The sequence below is a fragment of the Schistocerca piceifrons genome, chromosome 1 (assembly GCF_021461385.2).
Source record: "Schistocerca piceifrons isolate TAMUIC-IGC-003096 chromosome 1, iqSchPice1.1, whole genome shotgun sequence".
NCBI classification, from domain to species: domain Eukaryota; kingdom Metazoa; phylum Arthropoda; class Insecta; order Orthoptera; family Acrididae; genus Schistocerca; species Schistocerca piceifrons.
Genome location: NC_060138.1, coordinates 587,510,013 through 587,534,994, shown reverse-complemented (window position 1 = coordinate 587,534,994; position 24,982 = coordinate 587,510,013). Strand labels below are relative to the sequence as shown.

The 24,982-nt window shown below is 37.1% G+C and overlaps 1 protein-coding gene across 2 annotated transcripts in view; it reads left to right on the top strand.

Moving 5' to 3' along the window:
- LOC124802860 (protein SERAC1) overlaps positions 1 to 8,345 on the top strand; it is a 126,915-nt gene extending 118,570 nt beyond the window's left edge. For both annotated transcript variants that reach the window (XM_047263898.1, XM_047263906.1), the window contains exon 10: positions 8,027 to 8,345. In XM_047263898.1, the coding sequence (XP_047119854.1) occupies positions 8,027 to 8,078 (52 nt within the window). In that variant the 3' untranslated portion in view covers positions 8,079 to 8,345. The remainder of the gene's footprint in view (positions 1 to 8,026) is intronic.
- The last annotated feature ends 16,637 nt before the right edge of the window (positions 8,346 to 24,982 follow it).

Below are 24,982 nucleotides of genomic sequence, written 5' to 3'. Positions count from 1 at the left end.
GTGATTGTGTATTGTAACATGACAGTGTGTTATAGTTATCCCCTTTCATCACTGACCATTGCTGTGAGTCCACTAAGTGATCTTTAATCGTCTAATACGTTTAACTTATGAAGAATGTTTTATAGATGCCTTTTTATATAGATATATTTTAGTAATAGCTTTTATCTCCTTGGTCAGTTTATAATAAAATTTTATTCTCTGTCAGGAAACACTGTTTTGAGTTTTTTGTTTGTTTTTCATGGTAAATGCAAGTCCAAATTAGCTCTTGTTTCATGATAATGTTTAGAACTATTAGTGAAATATTTACAATCTGTGAAATGATAGATTGATATTCGCTGTAAAGATGACATGTTAAGTTGCAGACAGACAAAACAGACGGTTACACATTGAGTTTTTGGCCAAAGCCTCCTTTAGAAAGAAAAATGCAAACACATTCACACAAGTAAGAACACCTCATGCTCACACATGACTACGCTTCTCTGGCTGCACTGGCCAGAACACAACTGCATCATGTTGAATGGAAGCAGTAATCCAGAGTGGGATGGGGAAGGGTGGTGGATAGCAGGTGGGGTAGCAGAGTAGTCAGCACTGCCTGGCAGAGCATGCAGTACAAAGCTACCATGTACAGAGTCAGAAGTCTATGGGTGAATGGGATCGGAATAGGGAAGGAGCTGTGAAAGGGAAAAAAACAATGGGGCGAGGAGTGGTGCACAATGATGGTGACAGGATGTGAATCGGGAGGTGGTGGTAGGGCACAGGGGGGGGGGGGGGGGGCAAAATCTGTTTAGTGGTGGAAGTGGGGCAGTACATTACCATATGCTGAGGCTGGCATGATTTTGGGAACAGAGAATGTGTTGCAAAGATAACTCCCATCTGCACAGTTCTAAAAACTTGGTGGTGGAGGGAAGTATCCAGAACACCACATTGTGAAGCAGCCACTGAAACCAAGCATGTTATGTTCACTTACATGTTGTGCCACAGGATGGTCCACTTTGGTCTTGGCCAAAGTTTGGCAGTGTCCATTCATCTGGTAGGACAGTTGGTTGGTAGACACATCAACATAAAAAGCTGTGCCATTCTTGAATTAGAACTGGTATATGACATGATTGCTTTCACAAGTGGCCTAACCCCTGATGGGATAGAATAAGCCAGTGACAGGACTGGAATGGGAAGTGCTGGGTGCTTGACTGACCAGGTCTTGCACTTGGGTCTTCTACTGGGATATGATCCCTGACAAAAGATGTGGTTCAGTTGTTCCAGATTGAAGTGGTATTTGGTGGCAAAGAGAGTGCTCCTCAGCTGTTTCTTGGGGGTGGAGGGAAGAAATGGGGTGTGTGGGGATATACCATGGGAAATCTGTTTGCAGATTATGTCTGGGGATAGTGCCTGTCTTTGAAGGACTTTGTGAGACTTTCAGCATACTGGGAAACAGAATTCTTGTTACTGCAGCTATGCCATCCCCAGATGGCCAGGATTTTAGGTGTGTAAGGGATGTTAGGTGTAGAAATTCAGATACCTTGGGTGGGTTTAATGTGGACAGAACTCCAAATCAAAAAGATATTATCAATAAACTGAACCACACCAGGGGTTTGGGGTTTTAGGAGGCTAGTAAGGTTTTCCCTAGATAACCCATAAACAGGTTGGCATAGAAGGGCCCCATGCCTGTGCCACAGATTTGTTTGTATACCTTCCCTTCAAAGGAGTAGTAGTTGTGGGTTCAGATAAAGTTAGTAAGATTTATGAGGAATGAGGTAGTGGGTCTGGAGTCTGAAGGATGTTGGAAGAAGTAGTGTTCAATAGTGGGAAAACCATGTGCATGAGGGGTGTTGGTGTATATGGAAGTGATGAATAATGATCCAGGAGGTAAAGGGGTGGAATGCTGGAGAGTCAGTGAAGGAAGTGGTTGGCATTATTGATGTGAGAGACCAGTATTCAGCAATAAGTTGAAGGTATTGGACAATGAGCCAAAATTCTTTCAGTGGAAGCACAATAACAAGCTAAAATGGGGGCATGTAGGATTTGTCAAGAGCTTCAAGATCAACAACACTTTCACAAGATGCAAAGATTGTGAGATGATTCAGCTTACTTTACAATCAGTGCTGAGTTTTTGAAAAAACTGGAATCAAAAAGAATATCAATAAAAAATCTTTAGTGGAGAAATCTCGCTCTCTGTGTTGGCATGCAGACGACATTGCTTCCATTATATACTGTCCTTTAGCGTAGTCTTCTGGGCAATGCAGCCAAGGTGGAACAAATATTTATTATACAAAAGTGTGAGGTAAAAAAAAAAAAACTGTGTAAAAATGTTAACCGAAATCCTCGCAGAAGTCTCTCTTGGATCTGGAATTGTTATATTCACATACTTATATATTCACTTTCTAATGATATTTATGGTAAGTAATAAGAATGAATTTAAGATGAACTCTGAAATTCACCACAATAATAGAAGTAAAAATAATTTCTACATAAACATTACCCTGTCTGAAGAAAGGAATTTTATAATTTAGTGCAAAAACCTTCAACAAGTAGCTTGCAGACATTAGGCAGAAAAATGAGAATCTCTAAATACTTAAAACTTAGGTGCAACAGTATCTTCTATAATTTGTCAGAAAGTTGAAATTAGATATGTGATTTCTAGTTAAAACTGCTGTTCACATTAAATTTGCTGTCATCTTTGGCATTACACAGTGTGAAAAGAAAATAGGTACGCGGTTAATCTGCACAAGATACAGCAACTTTTTGGGATGACCCAAATTTTATAAAAACTTTTACATACCTCTGCGTATATGTTCATAAATGTGTGTTGTTGACATTTTTGAGAACAAAGTGTAAATACATTAAAAACTCCATATGGTTTGACATTTATAAATCAGTATTCTCCCAGATGCGTTTCAAATGAATAAAAGGTGAAAGTACAACATCCGTAGCACCAATAGAGTAAAACTACATGCCATGTCAATAACCTCATAAGAAATAAACTGAGGTCCTGCAGCACCCTTGTAAGACTTGCAGTGTAGATGCCAGGTGGCACCATCATATTAATTTGCGATCTATTGAAATATTTTTAAATTAGACCCACAAATTTTTTATACACAATTTTAAAAAAAAAAAGACAATATAATACTATACAAAGCACAATGGTAAATCTTTATACCTGATTCTTGCACAGATATATGGTGTATTTCACCAATATAAATTACGTGTATGGACAAATGTAACGGTAACAAACATTTGTAATCCTCCTAGACTATCATTAAGTGCTATAAGGTGCTCAATACACCACAATAGCTGATGACCTTACACGATGATTTTTTTATTTATATCCTATACATACCATTCACTAATCCACCCAAGCCCAGTCACACAAAAAAACTATTGTACGCACCTTAAAACAATAAATCAAGAAACCATGGGAAGGGGAAAGGGGGACATGGGGGAGGGGAAAGTGGGAGGGGAAAGGAGGCAATGAGGGAGGGGGGGGGGGCAGGACGGGGATGGAATTCTAGGAAATGTGTAGGGAAATGTATAGGGAATAGGGCAGAAAGAGGAGGGGGGAGAGAAAAAGGGGTAGTGGGGTGGTACATAGTTAAAAGTTATTTGTCATGGCAAGAATAAAAACATTTGCATTCACATTGAATTTGCGGTAAGTTTGCAAAGATCAACAGTTAAAATATGGTGCTGGAAAGGAAATAATAATGTACTAATGCCACCAACAGCTAGTATGACAGCAACAACCACTTGACTCCCAGCAGGAGAAACCATCCCACCATCAACAGCCAGCACAGCAGCAGAAATCAATCCACCACCATCACCCAGTACAACAGCAACAATCACTCGACTCCCAAATAGAAAAATCAAACAATCATTGCACTTAAAGGATTTTTTAGTGCCAGTGAGCCTAAGGCAAATACAAAGGTAAGAAACGTTTTTATTCATGATTGTACTGGTTCTCAAACATTTCCAACAAAAACTGTAAACAAGGAAAAAGAGAATAGGAAGTGTAAAAATCGTATAAAGAAAGCTATTCTTGAAACCTTAGGCAAAAAACACCACTTTTTTAATGCACTTGAACATAAATGGCATGGTTACAATCCATCAAAATGAAAGAATGAATACAATTGATGAACTACAAATTTCACTCTCAGAATGTAAAAATATTAAAATTGTTCATTTAAATGAGCATTAGCTTACTAAAGATAGTATAATAATTTTAAATAAGTTAAAAAAATTCAATGTAGTCTCAAGTTTTTTGTAGAACAAATAGTATTCATGGGGGCTTGTGCATACTTGTAAATAACTCTGTACAGTGTAAAGTAAAATACGATTTCAATTTTCTAAATGAAGAAGGAGTATTTGAAAGCTGCTCAACTGAATTAGAAAAACAAAATATTATTATTGTTTCTATGTATAGAATCCCAGGTGTAGAGATAACAAAATTATTTTTACCAAAATTAAAAAATCTTTTACAGAAAGTCATCAATGAGAAAAAGAAAAAGGTATTAATAGCAGCTGATTTCAATACAAATTTATTAAATCAAACAAATGACTCAATAAATTTTATGGACTTCATCCAAAAATTTGGTTTCAAGGTAAATTTCATGGAAATCACAAGAGAAAACGAAAATACAGGAAGCTGTATTGATAACATTTTAACAAATTATAAATTTGATGATGCAAATAAGTTATGTGCGGAATTAGGACTCTCGGACCACTCTGCTTTGTTCATTGAAATAGAATATGCAAATGAACCAAGCACTAAAAATGCTTATAGCAAAAGGCATTTTACTGCTGAAAATTTAAAACAGTTCTGCTCTAAATTAGAAGAGTTGGAGTGGCAAGTTGAAGATGATACTCCAATCTCTGTACAATTTAACAGGTTTCTAGAAAGTTTCTTACATGTATTTAATGAAAAATTTCCACTTAGAGTATTCCACACAAAGGTTTCAAATAAGCTAAATTGGGTCACCACTGGAATAAAAATATCCAGTTGGAAGAAAAGACAACTGCACAAGGAGTTGAAATACAACAAAGACCCTGTTTTCATAAATTATGTCAAACGGTATAAAGGCTTATTTAAAAGGGTAGTGAAAGCTGCAAAAGAAATGGTACATAATAAATACATCTTGGCTCATGAAAAAAAATCAAAGACAGTCTGGTCTGTCGTAAAATCAGAACTGGGTATGTGAACTAACAGCAAACTTATCTCCAAAATTCAGGTGGGAAATAAAACTACAACAAATCCTGCTCTGATTTCAGAATCTTTTGACAATTTTTTTTATAAATGTATCAAAATCAGTTGCCAATGTAGATGGTTATACCAAAAAAGTACAATTATGTCAGAAGGCGGAAGAATGCTTTAACAAATTTTAAAAAATTTCAGCCAAAGATGTAGAGAACACTATATTACAGCTCAAAAACAAAAATTCTGCAGGGTGGGATGGCATACCTACTAAAGTAGTTAAGTCAGCTGCCAGGATAATAGTTCATCCCCTATGGTGAATAATGAATAAATCACTCGAAGAAGGCCACTTTCCAGATGCCCTGAAGAATGCAGAGGTAAAACCTTTGTTCAAAAAAGGTTTAAGAGAAGCTATGGGGAACTACCACCCAATCTCAATTCTCCCAGTGTTCTCAAAAATATTTGTAAAAGCGGTAGTAATGCAATTCAAAAAATTATAGAAAAATCAAACATACTGTCAGATAATCAAAATGGCTTTCTGAAAGGCAAAAACACAATAGAAGCCATAAATTAGTTTGTGAAAAAAATTTGTTCTGCCTTAGACAAGTCTAGCAAAGTTGCAGGATTGTTGTGTCACCTCACAAAAGCATCTGATTGTGTAAACCATCAATTGCTCCTGTATAAAATGAAAAAATACGGAATTGGAGGTCGTGTTTTAGAGTGGTTCAGGTCATACCTCACAAAGAGAAAACAAAGAGTAGTTGTATCATCAAGCAAGGGCAATTTCTTCTCTGAATAGACGATTATTTCACAAGGCATTCCACAAGGCTTAATGCTGGGTCCAATTTTATTCTTACTTTACATAAATGACTTGCCACTAAACACAAATTCACACTCAGTTTCATTTGCTCATGATATGTCTGCCCTCATAGAAAGCAATCACTAAGAACAAATTCCCTCAACTGTCACAAATCTACTAGACAGTTTAGGAAACTAATTCCAACTAAATCGGTAAAAATTGAATATTGGAAAAACACATTTACTACAGTTTAAAACTACAAACTCTAAGATAAATGAAATTCATATTATGTGCAGAAACCAGGAACTGGAAGATTCAGATTGTGTTAAATTTTTAGGAATACATTTGGACCAAAATTTATCCTGGTCTACACATATAGAATACTTGGCAAATACGTTAAACAGCCTGACCTTTGCTATGAAGATTTTGTCATGTTCAACTAGCATGGAGATAAGAAAAGTTGTTTATCACAGCTGTTTTGAAGCTGTTATAAGGTATGGCATTATCTTTTGCAGTAATACAAGCAAAATCATTAGAATATTAAAATTTTAAAAATCAATTGTTAGAAATATGTGTAATGGAAGACCACAGAATCTTGTCGTCCACTGTTAAGAAATCTAAAAATATTAAGTGCCCCCTGTTTGTACATCTATGAACTGATTATTTTTCTATACAGTAACCCTACGTTATTCACAGACAACAATTTTAAGCATCAAAACAGCACTAGGAACAAGACAAACTTCATGCTTCCTACTCACAGGTCAAAGTTACATGCACAAAGCCCAGAATATATGGGCATGAAAATCTGCAACATGCTAAAAAAGAAACAAATAAACAGCATGGAGCTAGGGCAACTGAAACCAAAGATGCACAAGTTATTAGTGGAGAAATGTTATTACTCCGCAGAAGAATTTATGAATGATGATGTGCAAGTCTGAGCAATGTTTTTCCATGCATGTAATTTATATTTGTGGAATGTGCCACGTCTCTATATAAATGAATCAGCATAAGGATATACCTATGTGTTTCCTATAGTACATAACATGGTTTTTTTTTTTCAAATTGTGTATAAGAAATATCATCAGTCTAATTTCAAAATATGTCAATACATCACTGATTAATAAGATGGTGGCACCTGACGTCTACATGACAAGTCACAATGGTGCTGCGGCATCTCAGTTTAGTCCATGTGAGTTTTTCAACATGGTGTATAGTTTTACTCAATTGGTGCTGTGTACATTGTACTTTCAGCTTTTATTCATTTGGCAACCCATTTGGGAACATTCTGTTTTATAAATGACAAACCGTGTGGAGTTTTCTTTAATGTATTTACACTTCGTTCTCAAAATGTCAAAGACATCATATGTGTGTGAACGTATACGAGAAGGTATGTAAAAGTTTTTGTAAAATTTGGGTCATCCCAAAAAGTGGTTGTATCTTGTGCAGATTACTGAGTACCTATTTTCTTTTCATACACTGTAATGCCAATCTGAGGATGACAGCACGATGCTGCCGAAACTAGTAATTGGAATAAAAGTCTTAAAATCAAGTGATCAGGGATCAAGACAACCCCCCCCCCCCCCCCACAAACACACACATACACAAAACAAAGTAGCTGTCTTTCTGCTCACTAAGTAACATAGAAGTAATTTTCATACTAATGTGGACAGATTGGCATGACTTTACAGAAGTAGCACACAGTGCCTGCTGCAGTGAAGTAGGTTTTGTCTCCCTCCTCATACCTGAAGGGTCTGCATTATTATGGAATTTATGGCACACAGTGTGAAAATGAGTCAATGAAAGAGTATCCTTTTACAAACATGTCATTTCCCTAATAAATGGACATTCTTCATGATGACATCAAGTATAAGTACAATAATGTTTGAGTTGTGCAGAACAATTAATACTGTCTTTGACCTGCCAGAAGATTTTTTTATTAAAGATGTTTTTATTAAATATTAAGATGTTTTATTTAAGATTTTTTATTAAAGATGTTTTATTAAATACTAAATACTAATAAATACTAATACAATCTTTAATAATTGCAGGCACTGTTTTCTCTACAAGCAGCTCATTAATTTGATCAACAGGACAGTGTGATGATGAAAAGTTAACATGTCCAACAGAAGTCAGAAGCCCTATATCTTTTTTGCAGCAAACACTTCAAAGATATCAGGATCCATAAGTATTTTACTGCATATGATGATGAAGTGTAAATACTATTTGGATGAAATACATGTTTCAATAACATTGTTAGCTGAAAACAACCGTTTGTGTTCGCATATTTATAAGAAATCATCTACTCGTGAAAGGTTGTCTGCTGAAAAATATACAGATCTTCAATAAACACCATGAACTGCTGTAAAAGGTTCATTTAATACTAGATGTACTATTGTGTTTAGAATAAACTTTCATGCTCATAGTTAGTTACATTCCATTGTGGATATAGTAGTATTAATTCTCATAACAAAGCAGATGCAAAAGTTGATGCATGGCTGCCCACATTTTTCAGTTTTGTTGATGCCCCTGGGAGATTTCAGAGTGAAGCTGTTACATATGGTTGGCCAAGGTAAGAAGAAAAAGAAAGATGCTTGTCTGTCCATCAGTATCTCTTATCTCCAGTTTCTGCCACAATGTTAAATAATATGTTCAGCATAAAATATATAGATAACAGCCCAAAATTTATTTATTTAGGAATGCCTCAGCCTACAAAGTTAAAGCGATAATGAAAACAGTTGGTCACGTAGAGTTCAGGTATGATTTCAATATCTAATTCAGAATTTAATTGTTAGTAATGGTTGTTTAAATGTACTGATTTAATAACTGTTTCTTTATTTCTCCCATTTGTGCAGTAATAAAATGAAGCAAATACAATAATTATTCACATCTACAAATATAAACTTTGATTCATTTCTCAATAAGGTTGAAACTTTGCTAAACAGGCTTCATCTAGGCCCAAAATAAGGGCATTTGAACATTTGGTTTCTTGAAACCACCGCAAGGAACGAACTAATACTTGACGTAACAACCACTTCCAATTTAAAACAAACAATAACAGCTCCAACAATAATCACAATAAATAAAACTCCTACCCTGCATCACCCCCCCCATGAACCATGGACCTTGCCGTTGGTGGGGAGGCTTGCGTGCCTCAGCGATACAGATAGCCGTACCGTAGGTGCAACCACAACGGAGGGGTATCTGTTGAGAGGCCAGACAAACGTGTGGTTCCTGAAGAGGGGCAGCAGCCTTTTCAGTAGTTGCAAGGGCAACAGTCTGGATGATTGACTGATCTGGCCTTGTAACAATAACCAAAACGGCCTTGCTGTGCTGGTACTGCGAACGGCTGAAAGCAAGGGGAAACTACAGCCGTAATTTTTCCCGAGGGCATGCAGCTTTACTGTATGATTACATGATGATGGCGTCCTCTTGGGTAAAATATTCCGGAGGTAAAATAGTCCCCCATTCGGATCTCCGGGCGGGGACTACTCAAGAGGATGTCGTTATCAGGAGAAAGAAAACTGGCGTTCTACGGATCGGAGCGTGGAATGTCAGATCCCTTAATCGGGCAGGTAGGTTAGAAAATTTAAAAAGGGAAATGGATAGGTTGAAGTTAGATATAGTGGGAATTAGTGAAGTTCGGTGGCAGGAGGAACAAGACTTCTGGTCAGGTGACTACAGGGTTATAAACACAAAATCAAATAGGGGTAATGCAGGAGTAGGTTTAATAATGAATAGGAAAATAGGAATGCGGGTAAGCTACTACAAACAGCATAGTGAACGCATTATTGTGGCCAAGATAGATACGAAGCCCACACCTACTACAGTAGTACAAGTTTATATGCCAACTAGCTCTGCAGATGACGAAGAAATTGAAGAAATGTATGATGAAATAAAAGAAATTATTCAGGTAGTGAAGGGAGACGAAAATTTAATAGTCATGGGTGACTGGAATTCGAGTGTAGGAAAAGGGAGAGAAGGAAACATAGTAGGTGAATATGGATTGGGGGACAGAAATGAAAGAGGAAGCCGCCTGGTAGAATTTTGCACAGAGCACAACATAATCATAACTAACACTTGGTTTAAGAATCATGAAAGAAGGTTGTATACATGGAAGAACCCTGGAGATACTAAAAGGTTTCAGATAGATTATATAATGATAAGACAGAGATTTAGGAACCAGGTTTTAAATTGTAAGACATTTCCAGGGGCAGATGTGGACTCTGATCACAATCTATTGGTTATGACCTGTAGATTAAAACTGAAGAAACTGCAAAAAGGTGGGAATTTAAGGAGATGGGACCTGGATAAACTAAAAGAACCAGAGGTTGTACAGAGATTCAGGGAGAGCATAAGGGAGCAATTGACAGGAATGGGGGAAATAAATACAGTAGAAGAAGAATGGGTAGCTTTGAGGGATGAAGTAGTGAAGGCAGCAGAGGATCAAGTAGGTAAAAAGACGAGGGCTAGTAGAAATCCTTGGGTAACAGAAGAAATATTGAATTTAATTGATGAAAGGAGAAAATATAAAAATGCAGTAAGTGAAACAGGCAAAAAGGAATACAAACGTCTCAAAAATGATATCGACAGGAAGTGCAAAATGGCTAAGCAGGGATGGCTAGAGGACAAATGTAAGGATGTAGAGGCCTATCTCACTAGGGGTAAGATAGATACCGCCTACAGGAAAATTAAAGAGACCTTTGGAGATAAGAGAACGACTTGTATGAATATCAAGAGCTCAGATGGAAACCCAGTTCTAAGCAAAGAAGGGAAAGCAGAAAGGTGGAAGGAGTATATAGAGGGTCTATACAAGGGCGATGTACTTGAGGACAATATTATGGAAATGGAAAAGGATGTAGATGAAGATGAAGTGGGAGATACGATACTGCGTCAAGAGTTTGACAGAGCACTGAAAGACCTGAGTCGAAACAAGGCCCCCGGAGTAGACAATATTCCATTGGAACTACTGACGGCCGTGGGAGAGCCAGTCCTGACAAAACTCTACCATCTGGTGAGCAAGATGTATGAAACAGGCGAAATACCCTCAGACTTCAAGAAGAATATAATAATTCCAATCCCAAAGAAAGCAGGTGTTGACAGATGTGAAAATTACCGAACTATCAGCTTAATAAGTCACAGCTGCAAAATACTAACACGAATTCTTTACAGACGAATGGAAAAACTAGTAGAAGCCAACCTCGGGGAAGATCAGTTTGGATTCCGTAGAAATACTGGAACACGTGAGGCAATACTGACCTTACGACTTATCTTAGAAGAAAGATTAAGGAAAGGCAAACCTACGTTTCTAGCATTTGTAGACTTAGAGAAAGCTTTTGACAATGTTGACTGGAATACTCTCTTTCAAATTCTAAAGGTGGCAGGGGTAAAATACAGGGAGCGAAAGGCTATTTACAATTTGTACAGAAACCAGATGGCAGTTATAAGAGTCGAGGGACATGAAAGGGAAGCAGTGGTTGGGAAGGGAGTAAGACAGGGTTGTAGCCTCTCCCCGATGTTGTTCAATGTGTATATTGAGCAAGCAGTAAAGGAAACAAAAGAAAAATTTGGAGTAGGTATTAAAATTCATGGAGAAGAAATAAAAACTTTGAGGTTCGCCGATGACATTGTAATTCTGTCAGAGACAGCAAAGGACTTGGAAGAGCAGTTGAATGGAATGGACAGTGTCTTGAAAGGAGGATATAAGATGAACATCAACAAAAGCAAAACAAGGATAATGGAATGTAGTCTAATTAAGTCGGGTGATGCTGAGGGAATTAGATTAGGAAATGAGGCACTTAAAGTAGTAAAGGAGTTTTGCTATTTGGGGAGCAAAATAACTGATGATGGTCGAAGTAGAGAGGATATAAAATGTAGGCTGGCAATGGCGAGGAAAGCGTTTCTGAAGAAGAGAAATTTGTTAACATCCAGTATTGCTTTAAGTGTCAGGAAGTCATTTCTGAAAGTATTCGTATGGAGTGTAGCCATGTATGGAAGTGAAACATGGACGATAAATAGTTTGGACAAGAAGAGAATAGAAGCTTTCGAAATGTGGTGCTACAGAAGAATGCTGAAGATTAGATGGGTAGATCACATAACTAATGAGGAAGTATTGAATAGGATTGGGGAGAAGAGAAGTTTGTGGCACAACTTGACCAGAAGAAGGGATCGGTTGGTAGGACATGTTCTGAGGCATCAAGGGATCACCAATTTAGTATTGGAGGGCAGCGTGGAGGGTAAAAATCGTAGGGGGAGACCAAGAGATGAATACACTAAGCAGATTCAGAAGGATGTAGGTTGCAGTAAGTACTGGGAGATGAAAAAGCTTGCACAGGATAGAGTAGCATGGAGAACTGCATCAAACCAGTCTCAGGACTGAAGACCACAACAACAACAACAACAACCCTGCATCAAATACAAGGTAAGCACTCTTGAGGAATATGTTTCGTGAGTAGTCTCACACAATGGACAATAAGCACAAATTTGTTTTTCCCATGTTCCTATGACAATAAATGGCAATGTGACAGAATTTTATAAAACTGAGAAATGTGAAGGGAACTTTTAATTGTTTCCTTGTACCTGCATAAGCCAGGAGTAAAGAAAGGCTGGCTTAAAAAGCATTTTTCACTCGCTCATCAGCTGCACTTTCTGTTTACAAGTCAAACTTTACGTGAGATGAGAGTGTAATACACTGTTACTTTCAACAAAAAGTGTTTTTTTTTTTTTTTTTTTGTCACAGATTGGCAGAAATTAGGCAGGCCCCTCCCCTAAACAATATAACTTGTAGATAATAAGATATATTATAGTCAGTGGCCAAAAATACAACAGAGAAAAAATGTTACAACTGCAAGTAATGTAAACTTAAATTGGTGCCATTGAACAAAGCCAGAATTGTCTTAAACAGTAACAAAATCAAAGTTCAGCTTTGGAAGAGCAGGATAAGTTATATACAGATGTCACTATAGTGTAGACTTCAATTGTGAGATATTACCTGCCAATCCAGGCAGACACTGTCAAGATCTGGATGTTTTTCAGTTTCTTGCTAAACGATTAATTTTTTCCATGTTTTGTTATCAGTAAGTCAAGGAGGAAAAAATAACAACAGTCTTTTAGTTTTTCATAGCAGCATTTTCTCCTCAGAATATTTTTCCTTATTTATGAATCATCTTATGTAAAAATCTAAATACAAATTTTAATGAGCATCAAGCAAAAATGGTAATTTTCTCAGCCCACATATTGCTTGGACAAAACTATTACTGTGATGCCAACAAAAATTTCTATAGCATATGAATTGCAATGTTGAAATTTGATTTCATTTCAGAATATTAGCAAAATAATCTCAAGTAATAAGTTTGACAGTTATCTTACAAAACACACAATTTACAGAAAAGGTATACCCTGGGAAGAAATTAATATCTAATGAAAAATTTATGTCAGGATCAGGAAATAAACCTGAAAAAGTATACCACAGGCAAAAATTAATATCTAAGGAAAATTCTATGTCAGCGATAGAAAATAAACATACAGTACTTGATTGTCTTAAAATTGTGAAAGTGATCACTGTTATCAGACTTCTCAGGTTTTCAGCCAGATGATTGTGCCTGATTGGCACAATTGTCCAGCTGACAACATATGAAGACTTAAATCAACATCAGTGCCAGAAAAAGATGAGAAGTTACAACAAAGTGCTAACTATTCTTAAGAAAAGATACACAGCAAATTTAGAAAACTATAGAGCAGCCTTTATGATACCAGAATTTGCCGAAATTATAAAAAATTGTACAACATGTCAATAAAATTCTTGGACCGAAGCATAATTCTCACTAAAGTCTCATATCCAGGAAAAATAAATCTAACACTTGTGTCATTTACAGCTCTTGATGCTTCATAAGCATTATTAACAAAAAGTTAGTTTGTAGGCTTTTTAGGTTTTTTCTTTTTGAATCACAGTATACAGATGGAAAGCTTTAAATGTATGGCATTAAGAGCACTGTTCTAAATTAGTTCATATCAACCCTGGGAAATAGGAAGCAAACTCAGGTGAATAAATCAAGAGCTATGTGGCTACACAAGAACATATTTCTCAAAAAAATTGAGTCTCTCAAGGATCCATTCTTGGATCACCACTTTTCCCTGTACATGAGTGATACAGGTTTGAACTTATGAATCAAAAACAAATATTCAACTACATACCTAGTAATTACAATTAGAAACAACTTAAATTGGAAGGAACACATAGAAAATGTTGTGGAGATGGCTAACTAAAGAGTGTGTTTTATTGCCACGACACTTAGAAAATGTAACAGATCTACTAATGAAATTGCCGACAATAAGCTTGTCCATCCTCTTTTAGAATACTGCTGTGCATTGTGGGATCCTTACCAGATAGGATTGAAGAGTACATTGAAAAAGTTCAAAGAAAGCAGCATGTTTTGTATTATCGCAAAATAGGGGAGAGTGTGTCACCGAAATGATACAGGATTTGGGGTGGACATCATTAAAACAAAGGCGTTTTTCATTGCAGCTAATGAAAATATTTTGATGATGCCAGCCAACATATGGAGAAACCATCACCATAATAAAATAAGGGAAATCAGAGAGGTATTTTTTTTCCCATGCACTGTACAAGATTGGAATAATAGAGAATTATTGTGAAGGTGTTTTGATGAACCCTCCGCCAGACACTTAAATGTAATTTGCAGAGTATCCATATACATGTAGATGAAATAAGTCTACAGATCATCTGGACTGTATTGCATGTCATCAATAAACAACTGGAAACAGTGTATCTAAACTTTTGGTGAAAGGATGACAATAGTTTCAACAGAACAACAACTTCATTAAAAACCACTTTTCTAACAGTTGGCATAAAAACAGTTTCAAACAGTACATATGTACATCCAAAACAAAGTCATCAGTGAAGGAGATTTGTTGCAGTTTAACTTAACTTCACATAAAATAAGCTGCCGCAGTATTTGAATTATCTGTTTTGCTCCACAGTATTCTCTCCTGTGGGGCAGCTAATAAAGAAGCCCCCAGGCTAAATATTAGTCACTACCTTAAAAGAGAACATTAGTGACTTTGAAGCATCGTAGATGGTGTAGAACTGGAACCAGGGGGGGAATGTAAGCCTCCATCACTGTTGTAAATCATGGCAGTGAAGTGGTGTGTATGTGCTATGTGGTTGTATGGAATTTAGTTAGATTGTTTGATGTGGAGACTGTCCAATATATCTACAAGGAGTAATGTACCACTTGCAACCACGTAACATGGCATAAAAATAATGGTCATAAAAAAAAAAAAAAAATCAACGAGTATCATGCCTTGTCAATGACAACTGGTTTCAGTCTAGATGGGAACTGCTGATGTCAATGAATGCAGTTATAATTGCATTATCATTTTTTTTAAAAATTTCATTGACATCGGTCACTCTTTAATAATTTTCCACCCAATTTTGTTTATCTCCAGCTCTTTTACACTTTTAGGTTTTTTGTGTTTTGTACAGAAATGTTTGGTCCATAAGTTGGTTAACATGCTACAACGCATTTCAGTAGTCAAATGTCTGCTGGTGCGCTTGTAAACAAGAGTCTTTTTCTTGGAAAAACACATCTTGTTGGTTGCTACTGTTTGTGATTACAAAGTTTCCTGGAAGTTTTAGTGCAATATATAGTAATCTGTTTTTCTAGAATGATGAAAACAAAAAGTGTTTTTGAGAAATATAAATTCAGAGAGAATCAACACCAGAAAACTGTAGAAAGTGAAGGCCAAAATCAGTGCAACAGCAGCATGTAAACACTACCCAGTGCCACGAGAAAGAAGATAACAGCTGATATGTGTATGGAAGTAGATAAAAGCTGCGGAAGTACAAATATTACAGTAGATCTATGGTTACTGCAGTGTGTTCTAAGTGAAATAGTGGCCTGCAAATTTGGTGGCGGTGAAGTCAGCTTTTGGGTGAAGATGCAAGTGCTAGTGGGTTTAGTATGTAAATCGAAGAAACTGTGGAAATGTCTGCAGCAGTCAAAAACTATTTTTAACACCACAAAACTGTTTTAACAGTGATTTATATGATACTAATGTGAGGTTAGTGTATGGTCTTCAGTGCATAAGGAAGGGTTTTACAGGTGGTAAAGTGCTTTGTGTCGTAATGAATTTGTCACCCTACAAATTGTCACATGTACACTAACTGCATATTGGATGCTATCACTACAGTAGCAAAATATTCAATGAAATCTGCGCTAAAGAAGTAGCAGAAATCAATGACAACAGAAATGACATTCCTGTTGCCTTTGATGGAAGCTGGCAGAAGAGAGGGCACACTTCAAAAATTAGCTATTCTACAGCAACAAGTACTGACACAGGTAAAGTTGCTGACTCTCAGATAAATACTAAATATTGCCATGGATGCTCAGTAATAAGCACAGATTGAAACAGGGTGGCTCTTCACAAAACTATCAGTGTGAAAAACTAAGAAGACTCAAGTGGAGGAATGGAAGTTTTTGCTGCTGTAGCTGTCTTCAGTAGATCTGGGCCTGAGACAGGTATACGATATACTGAATACGTAGGCAATGGAGATTGCAAAGCATTCAATGCTGTCTACCAGAGTAAACCTTATGATATTCCTGTAATAAAATTTTAATATGTGGGGCATGTTAAAAAGAGAATGGGCACCTCCCTTCACACACTCAAGAGCAAACACAGGGGAGCAGAGCATTTTGGTGTCATGCCTATGAAGTACAAATTGACAGATAAAATTATCAACAAGCTGCAGGAATATTATGGTAATGCCATCAGAGAGAATTCTGAAGTAATGAAAAATATAGTGTAGGTCACTTTCTTCCACATATAGCAACTGATGAGAAGCCAACAGTTTTCTTTGTCTGCCCCCCCCCCCCCCCCCCCCCCCCCCCCCGATACATGGTGCAAGTTTAGGGAGGCACAGGCAGCTGACAACCTCAACACATTCACACACAAGCACTTTATACCTGAATCAATTACAGATCAAATCAAACCAATCTACAGGGACCTTGCCCACCCTGATCAACTAAGGAAGTGCTTGCACCACAAGACTCAAAATGTATATGAAGCCTTGAACAATATCGTGGTGACCAACATCCCTAAAAATCTGTTTGTTGGTTATAGAACTTTACAAATAGGAGTGTCAGATAATGTAATAACATGGAACAATGTAATCATTGCCAGACTAAAAGTTGTACAACAGTTATGTTTATCACGTGGACAGAATACTGTTAACTATTCTAAGAAAACTTGATGGCTTGCGTATTGCCAAGTCAAATGCCTAAAGAGTAAAGATGTAGGAAAAGAAAACTCGCAAATGAACCCAAAGATAATGAGGACCCTGATAATGGTGCAGGATATTTCTAACCACTTCTCAGGAACAGATCTGTAGATGTTTCCTACGATATACATGTTGTAAAGCTTTACGTCCCATTTTCTGAAAATCCGTCCCGATTTCTCAGAAACTATGAGACACTTCAATGAAATTTTCACAGTTTGTAAACACCACTGTATTGCAGTTGTGGATCCTCTGTCATGCTGACTGCACCAGTAATTGTGCTGTAATAAGAATATTTATTACTTTTTTCCCAAAAGAACTGGAATGCATGGAAATTAAATTCATAACTATACTCTGAATAACAATATCACAGCCATTTATGGTCAGTAAGTTGCACGAAGACCATTTAATTTACAATGAAAATTTTAGACAAATCTGTTCAGTAGTTTCTGATAAAACGGGGCATTAATTTGCTTAATATAACAATCATCAGCATAGGGCCTACTGTCTCACGTTCATGCAATGGGCATTTGGAGTTTGGTACTTCACATAAGATCATAGCTCACATCAGCACCCAAAGCTGCACCTCTTAAATGGACTGAAAACACAGAAACTCGATGGTAGGTGACAGGAACTATGTAGTGTGATCTGATGACTCTGCAATTTTGTCTCTTTACAGACAGTACTTGGTGAGAAGTGCAGGCAAACATTCCCATGAGGTATTTAACCTAAAGTCTGTACAAAGATATACCATGAACTGGGCACACTCGTTCAGGTACCATGAATCTGAACCAGAGTGTTTACTGCAACATTCTCAGTGACAAAATTTGTCCTTTCTTCTACATATTCATTATGAATATGCTGTGAAACACTAATGTCTTCCAGCATGACAACAGCTGTGTTTACAGGGCTGCAGCACCCTATCACATCTTGACTAGTCCACTAAATCACATACACTTAAATCCATAGAAAATTCAGTGATTATTTGGTGAGTGAAACATAGAAATCAGCATCACCACAACTGATAGCTCTATGGGATCTAATCATTAATGGAATGAAAGGCTTCAGCTGGCTATGGCATGTCTGCAGAAACTCAACAAATTTAGGCTATTATCATGGCTAAAGGCAGTGTTATGTGGTATTAGTGTGATATCTCCTGGGGTTGATTTAACTTTTTGTCCACTGTGGTCACTAATTCGGTGTAATGTGCTACCTCCAACTGGCATCAAATTGGCAGAATGAGTCTAAGAGGCCTGGAGAATACTGTGGTTAGTTTCCAAGGTGTTTCACAGTAATAGAAGGCATAGCAGAAAAGTGTTGATCCCAAGAAGAGAGGTGTGCAGTTAGATCACGCAGAGTTATTACTTATGGCATCCATACTTATGACGAATACCACAGTAGTTTCTGTATTATGTAATGTCTGTATGTCTAAGAGCACAAGTTATCTTGGATTCAGAATACACAGCTACCAATACCTATTGATAGTTCAAGAATCACTGACAGGCACAGTGGTCACCATGAAACTTCCCCCACCTCTCTCTCTCTCTCTCTCTCTCTCTCTCTCTCTCTCTCACACACACACACACACACACACACACACACACACACACACAGAACAGCACAGAGAAAGAGAGACTGAGTTCCTCTTCAGCACAGGTGAAATGTAAAAATTCCAATGTAGCATTTAGCAATATGCAAAAGTCACCTAACAAAACCTTCCTCAAACACTATTTGAGCTTTCTAGATGCCAACAGGAGACCATAAGCCGTGTTTGACTGAGCCAAGAGAAATGTGTATGTCTACCACACAAACGAATTTGAACAACTATCATACAATGTGTCTACTTTGTCAACCAAAATACCACTTAGCATATAGTTTCCAACTGTCCACAGTGATCAATAAGAGCTCAGTCAACAGCATTCCTATGTTAATCCTGAAGCAGATGAATGAACTAAAGACTCAACTGGAACTCTACGACTGCATGAACTTATGAGTGACTGCACACAATTCTTTAGATGTTGTACAGGTTTTGGACTATCAAAAAGCTTGACACTTTCTGAAAGCTGATGCATGTAATTTCTGAATGTTGAATTGTTATTCACAAAGAAACTGTTCCAGGTCCTTGAGAGATGTTGAAGGAGGTTTAAAGACCTTTAATTACTTTTCCAATACAGATCACATGAGCTCACTCATATTCAAATACAGCAATGTGGAGACCAGGAAGACAGAAGTGACAAATATGCTCAATGAATACAATGAGGTAAATTATCAAAAATCCAAGTAAGTGACCCAACAATGGATTTATACGAGGTTCACACTGAAAATGTGAATGATTTTTCTTTTTTTAACCTAAAAGTGGATTTCAGTTTGAGTCAGTGGATTGGTTGCTTGCATTTGGGGGTTCTCCTCTTATCATGGCACATTCTTCAAATGATACTTTGAATTTAGATATGAATGAAATTTTCTTAAGGGTAAAAGATGGTCTGGTACACAGCAACAACAATTACAGAGGAATCTCTGAACAACTGAAAACTATACCTACTGCATCACTGAGGATGTTCAATGTGTCCTTGGGACTCAATATGTGGCTACATAAAATCTTGCATAGGAGGCTTTAAGTCACATGAAATAGTAGTATGTGGATACCACACTGTTTTACCCAAAGAAAATTAGAGTTTTGTTGGAAACTGCATAACAGGTTTAATTTTAACATGTCAAACTGATACTCAACCACTTAAATGGCAATACAATGGTACTGTAGAATGAAATACAGTGTCAAAGTGGTAGTCATTTGCCTATATCTCTCCAACAGTGCTTATTTAATAAAAGTGATTGGAGCAAGGAGTGTGAGCGAAACAATCATGTGCGCCACTTTAGCTGCTATCAGGCATATAACTATCATCATAATTGCCAAAAATGCAAGTATAATGTGTGTCCCTAATATCAGCATAGGAAACAGTATGGGATCTTGTTCTATAGCCATTCTGCATCCACATTACAGCCTCATGTGGTTTCTATCTCTTTTGAAAAGTTAAGCATTTCTAAATCGCCTTCAACGTATAATGTCTTACGGCTTGTGTCAATTTGTAGTTTTTTAAAGCTGTAAGTCTTCATCCAGTTAGGGTATCCAAAACATTAAATAATATTTATTTTTTTAACAAGGAGATCCATTATTGATTACTCTCACTTCCATCATTTTTGTCCTTTCACCATGTCAGCCAACATAATTAACCCAAAGATCCATTCAGTGTAATACATCACACATAATGCCTTACTGTACTGATGTTTCTGATATCATCATACAACTGACACAGACTTGAGATGACATAATAGTACTTCCAATTTCACATCCAAAAGGTATGCCTCTGCCCTCAGTCTGTCAATATCCATTTTCTTATGTTCTGTAACATCAAAATTTTATGTCTGCAGTTGGTTGTCTATAATTTTCTTTTGATGGTCATAATTTTATAGGGTAATAATTTGAACACAGTACATCATAAAAAGTACTAACCAATATGTACAAAACATCATCAAACTTATTTTCTATTTGATATGTTTTCAAGGCTTAATCTGATACAGTTAAATTTTCAGCAAACACTCACGAATATCACTTTGTCTTTAAGAGGTGACACTTTTGGAAGGCAGTCCAACCAATAATTATAGATGAAAAAGTAAATCCCCAACAGTTTATACTGACACTCTGGGTGACTCATTCCATCAGAAGGCATTAACGTTTCATTCATACCAAGTAGATATGATGATAATTTGCATGCACATGGCACTCCAATAAGGTAAAAGACAACCACTGTAGATGTGCACAATCACATGATCAACTGCAATGGATGTCACTGTAACATCATGCCCTTCCCAAGAAGTATTGAGCAGATGATACATGTGATGCCAAAGCCATGAATGTGGGTAAAATAAAATACATGCTCCATTGTGAATTTCGCTGTTGAGATCTTCAGTCCGAAAACCAGTTTGATGCAGCTTTCCACACTTGTATATCTTGTGTATATATCTTCATCTCTGCATAACTAATGCAACCTACATCCACTTGAACCTATTTATTGTATCCAAGCAGTAATCTCTCTTTACTATTTTTATTACCCATCCTCTCTTTCACTACCAAAGTAACAATTCCTTGATGCCTCAGAATATCTCCTATAAACACATCCTTTGATGCCTCAGGATGTCACCTGACAACATATACTTTTTAAAAAATCAAGGTCTGTCACAATGCTCTCTTCTCTGCGAATCAGTTCAGTTCCTACTTATTATTTAGATGATCTGCCCTTCTAATATTTCCACTCTGATCAGCACCACAGTCTGTATTTGTGGAAAGCTAACATTTTTTGCCTGGTGACTGAGGTAAGATAATTTATTCCATTTCTTGCCTCCATAACCTCAGTGTGCACAATATCGCAAAACAAGATAGGCACTTTAATTAATGTTCCTTATTTTTGACAGGACAGTTGTTCCATTTTGACTGTCACGTACGCTATGGCACTTTATAACCACTTGAAAAAGTCCACCAGGCTGAAATGCATCTGCATCTACATCTACATCTAAATACATACATTATAAGTCACCACATAATGTATGGCACAGGGTATCTTGTCCCACTGCTACTTTCCTATCCCACTTGCAAATGAAGCAAGGGAAAAATGACTCCCTATACGCTTTAGTACGAGCTCTGATTTTTGTGATCTTATCTTCACAGTCCTTATACTAAATGTATGTTGGTGGCTGTAAAATTGTTTTGCAGTATGTCACTATGCTGCTTATGAATTTCTTCAATGTATTTTCTTAATATGAGATGGTGGGGATGCCATACACTCAAGCAATAGTCAAGAACGGGCCTCGCAAGCATTCCGTATGCAGTCTACTGTATGGATGAGCTACTTCTTCCTAGAATTGTCCCAATACACCAAAGCTGACCGTTCACTTTCCCTACAACCAACCTTACATGTTCGTTCCATCTCATGCCACTTTGCAACATTACACCTACATATTAATCAGTGGTATTTGTACGCATTATTGGAAGAACAGAGACCTCAATGCACAATTTTCAAAGTTAAAAATGAAAGCAGTCTTGATCACATTAAAACATTTACTACATTGGAGACCAGTTTCAATCTATTTGCAGACCATCTTCAGATCATTCTCTGAAATATAAGTACATTTACAGACTTAGACTGATAACAAGATTTACAAGTTAAAATCTACACACTAAAAAAATAATTAAACAGAAATATAACCACTGATGGCAGTCAGAGGTGGTGAATGGTGTAGGTACCACCTGTTGAAAGACGAACATTAACAGCTGGATAGTGTGGAAAGGCTATGGGTTAAGTAGGAGAGGCTCCACACACTGTGTTCCACATGCCATCAGCAGCAACCAATGAAACATTCAGTAGGTAATTACAATACAAAAGCAATGTACGTAAAAAGTAGTAGCATAAAATAAATAACAAACTGTGAAATTTTAATGCAAATGGCAATGAAGTTAGGTGCTAGAAGAAGCAGTTTATCAGAATACATTACGTTAAATTACAGGTACTGAACCAATAGCAGCCAGTTCTGAGAACGAAGACTGTCCTCTATGAGCCATTCATGAAATTGGTGTTGGTACATCAAGTATAGCCACAGAAAAGATAAGTTAAGGAGATGCCTATCTTGCCAAGTAAATGGCATGCAGGGTATCGACATGAACCATCTGAGGCAACCAGACAATATGAGTAGACATAACATTAATGTGTCAGACAGATGGCAGTAGTAACCATGACAACGAATAAAATATGATAAATTGCCAACAAGGAATGTAAAATGTGACTGCAGAGATAGGAATGTTGTGTCAAAATTTGCAGTCACAACCAGTAACCGTAGTTGGGCCCCATGTAGATACGAAGGTTGAAGATAGTTGCTCAGTGGTACTGGTCACACAATAACAGGCCTAAAACTTAGTATACATGGATATAAAATACAATTTTATTTTTGTTGACAAAAATGGCATGGTACATCAACACAATCTCTTTCACAGTTACCTGTATGATCTTAAGCAGCCAGAGGTAAAATCACAATAGCTTAGCTGCAGAAACCTCAAGGTCAGCAGACAAATAATATTTAAAAAAAAAAAAAAATCCAAATAGTAACGCTACTTAATGTAGTACCATTGTATGACTCAATTTGAGATGTATATGTAAAATACTAAGAGATGATAAAAGTATTACTAAAAATTGCAAACGAGAAACATATGAGGTCTGTTCAAAAAATTCTGGAACATTCATTATTTCATACCAATGGTGTGTTGGAGTGAAATAATGTTGGCATCTGTGCACATGCCTGTGTTTAATGTGTAACTGCCAGAAACTCCATTGCTGTATGTCTGTTAGTTATTGTTCAGTGCTTTATTGAGTAGAATGTTGTGACGGACAGTTTGCGAATTTCGAGATGGCAGAGTTAGAGGAGCAACACATCTGCATTAAATTTTGTGTGAAACTCAAGAGAACCTTCTCACAGACACATCAAATGATACAGGAAGCTTACAGTGATGAGTGCTTAAGCCATACTCAATGTTGCAAATGGTTCACACAGTTTAAAAATGGCCGAACAGAAGTTAAAGATGATTCTCGTTCAGGATGCTCTTTGATGCCTACTGACAAAGCTCAAGTCAGAAATATCAACAAAATTGTGCATGACAATTAAAGACTCACTGTCCAAGAGATTGCAGAAAAATGTAACATTTCAGTTGTACCATGTCATAAAACCCTGACACAGCATCTTGAAATGCATTATGTTGCCACCAAGTTCATGCCGCAGTTCATGAGTAAAGACCAAAAAGACCTTCACCTTGCAATATCTGAAGAGCTTTTAGATTGTGTAAATCAGAATGAGATGTTCCTTAAGAGAATCATAACTGGTGATGAGATGTGGGTCTACGGTTATGATGTTGAGACCAAGTTTCAATCTTGAAAATTGGTCAGGAAAGGTTCTCCAGGACCAAATAAAGAGCTTGTCAGGTCAGGTCAAATGCCAAATGCACACTGATAGTTTTCTTTGACTCTGAAGGATTAGTTCCTCATGAATGTACCACAGGGACAAACTGTTAATCTGTGGTTCTATTGGGGTGTGTTGTGACACCCATGAGATAATTAGAGAAGGAAATGGCCTGAAACATAGCATGACAATTGATGGCTTTGCATCACGATGATGAACCCGCATGTTCATCCTTGTTGGTGCATGACTATTGCACAAAAAATGAAATCACTGTGTTGCCTCATCCTCTGTACTCTCCAGACCAGGCCCCTGCAGACTTTTCTTTTATTTCCAAATTTGAAAACCACGTAAAAAGGATGAAGATTTGCAATGACAGACAAGATAAAACAAAATTCACAGATGGCACTTGATGTAATTCGGGAAGAGGCATAAAAAGATTGCTTTTGGAAGTGGAAACAGCATTGGGAGCAGTGTATCAATCATGGAGGAGATTATTTAATTGGATTGGCGGATCACACACATAAAAGACTGTTGTGATTGGCACGCTTTCGGAACCAGTGGCTTCTTCTTCAGGCAGAAGGGTTGAAGGGGGAAGGAAGAAGGGTGAAGGAAAAGGATTGGAGAGATGTAGGAAAAGGGGTAGATTTTGGAAAAGTTACCCAGAAGCACAGGTCAGAGGAGACTTACCGTCTCTGCTTGTGTCTATATATGT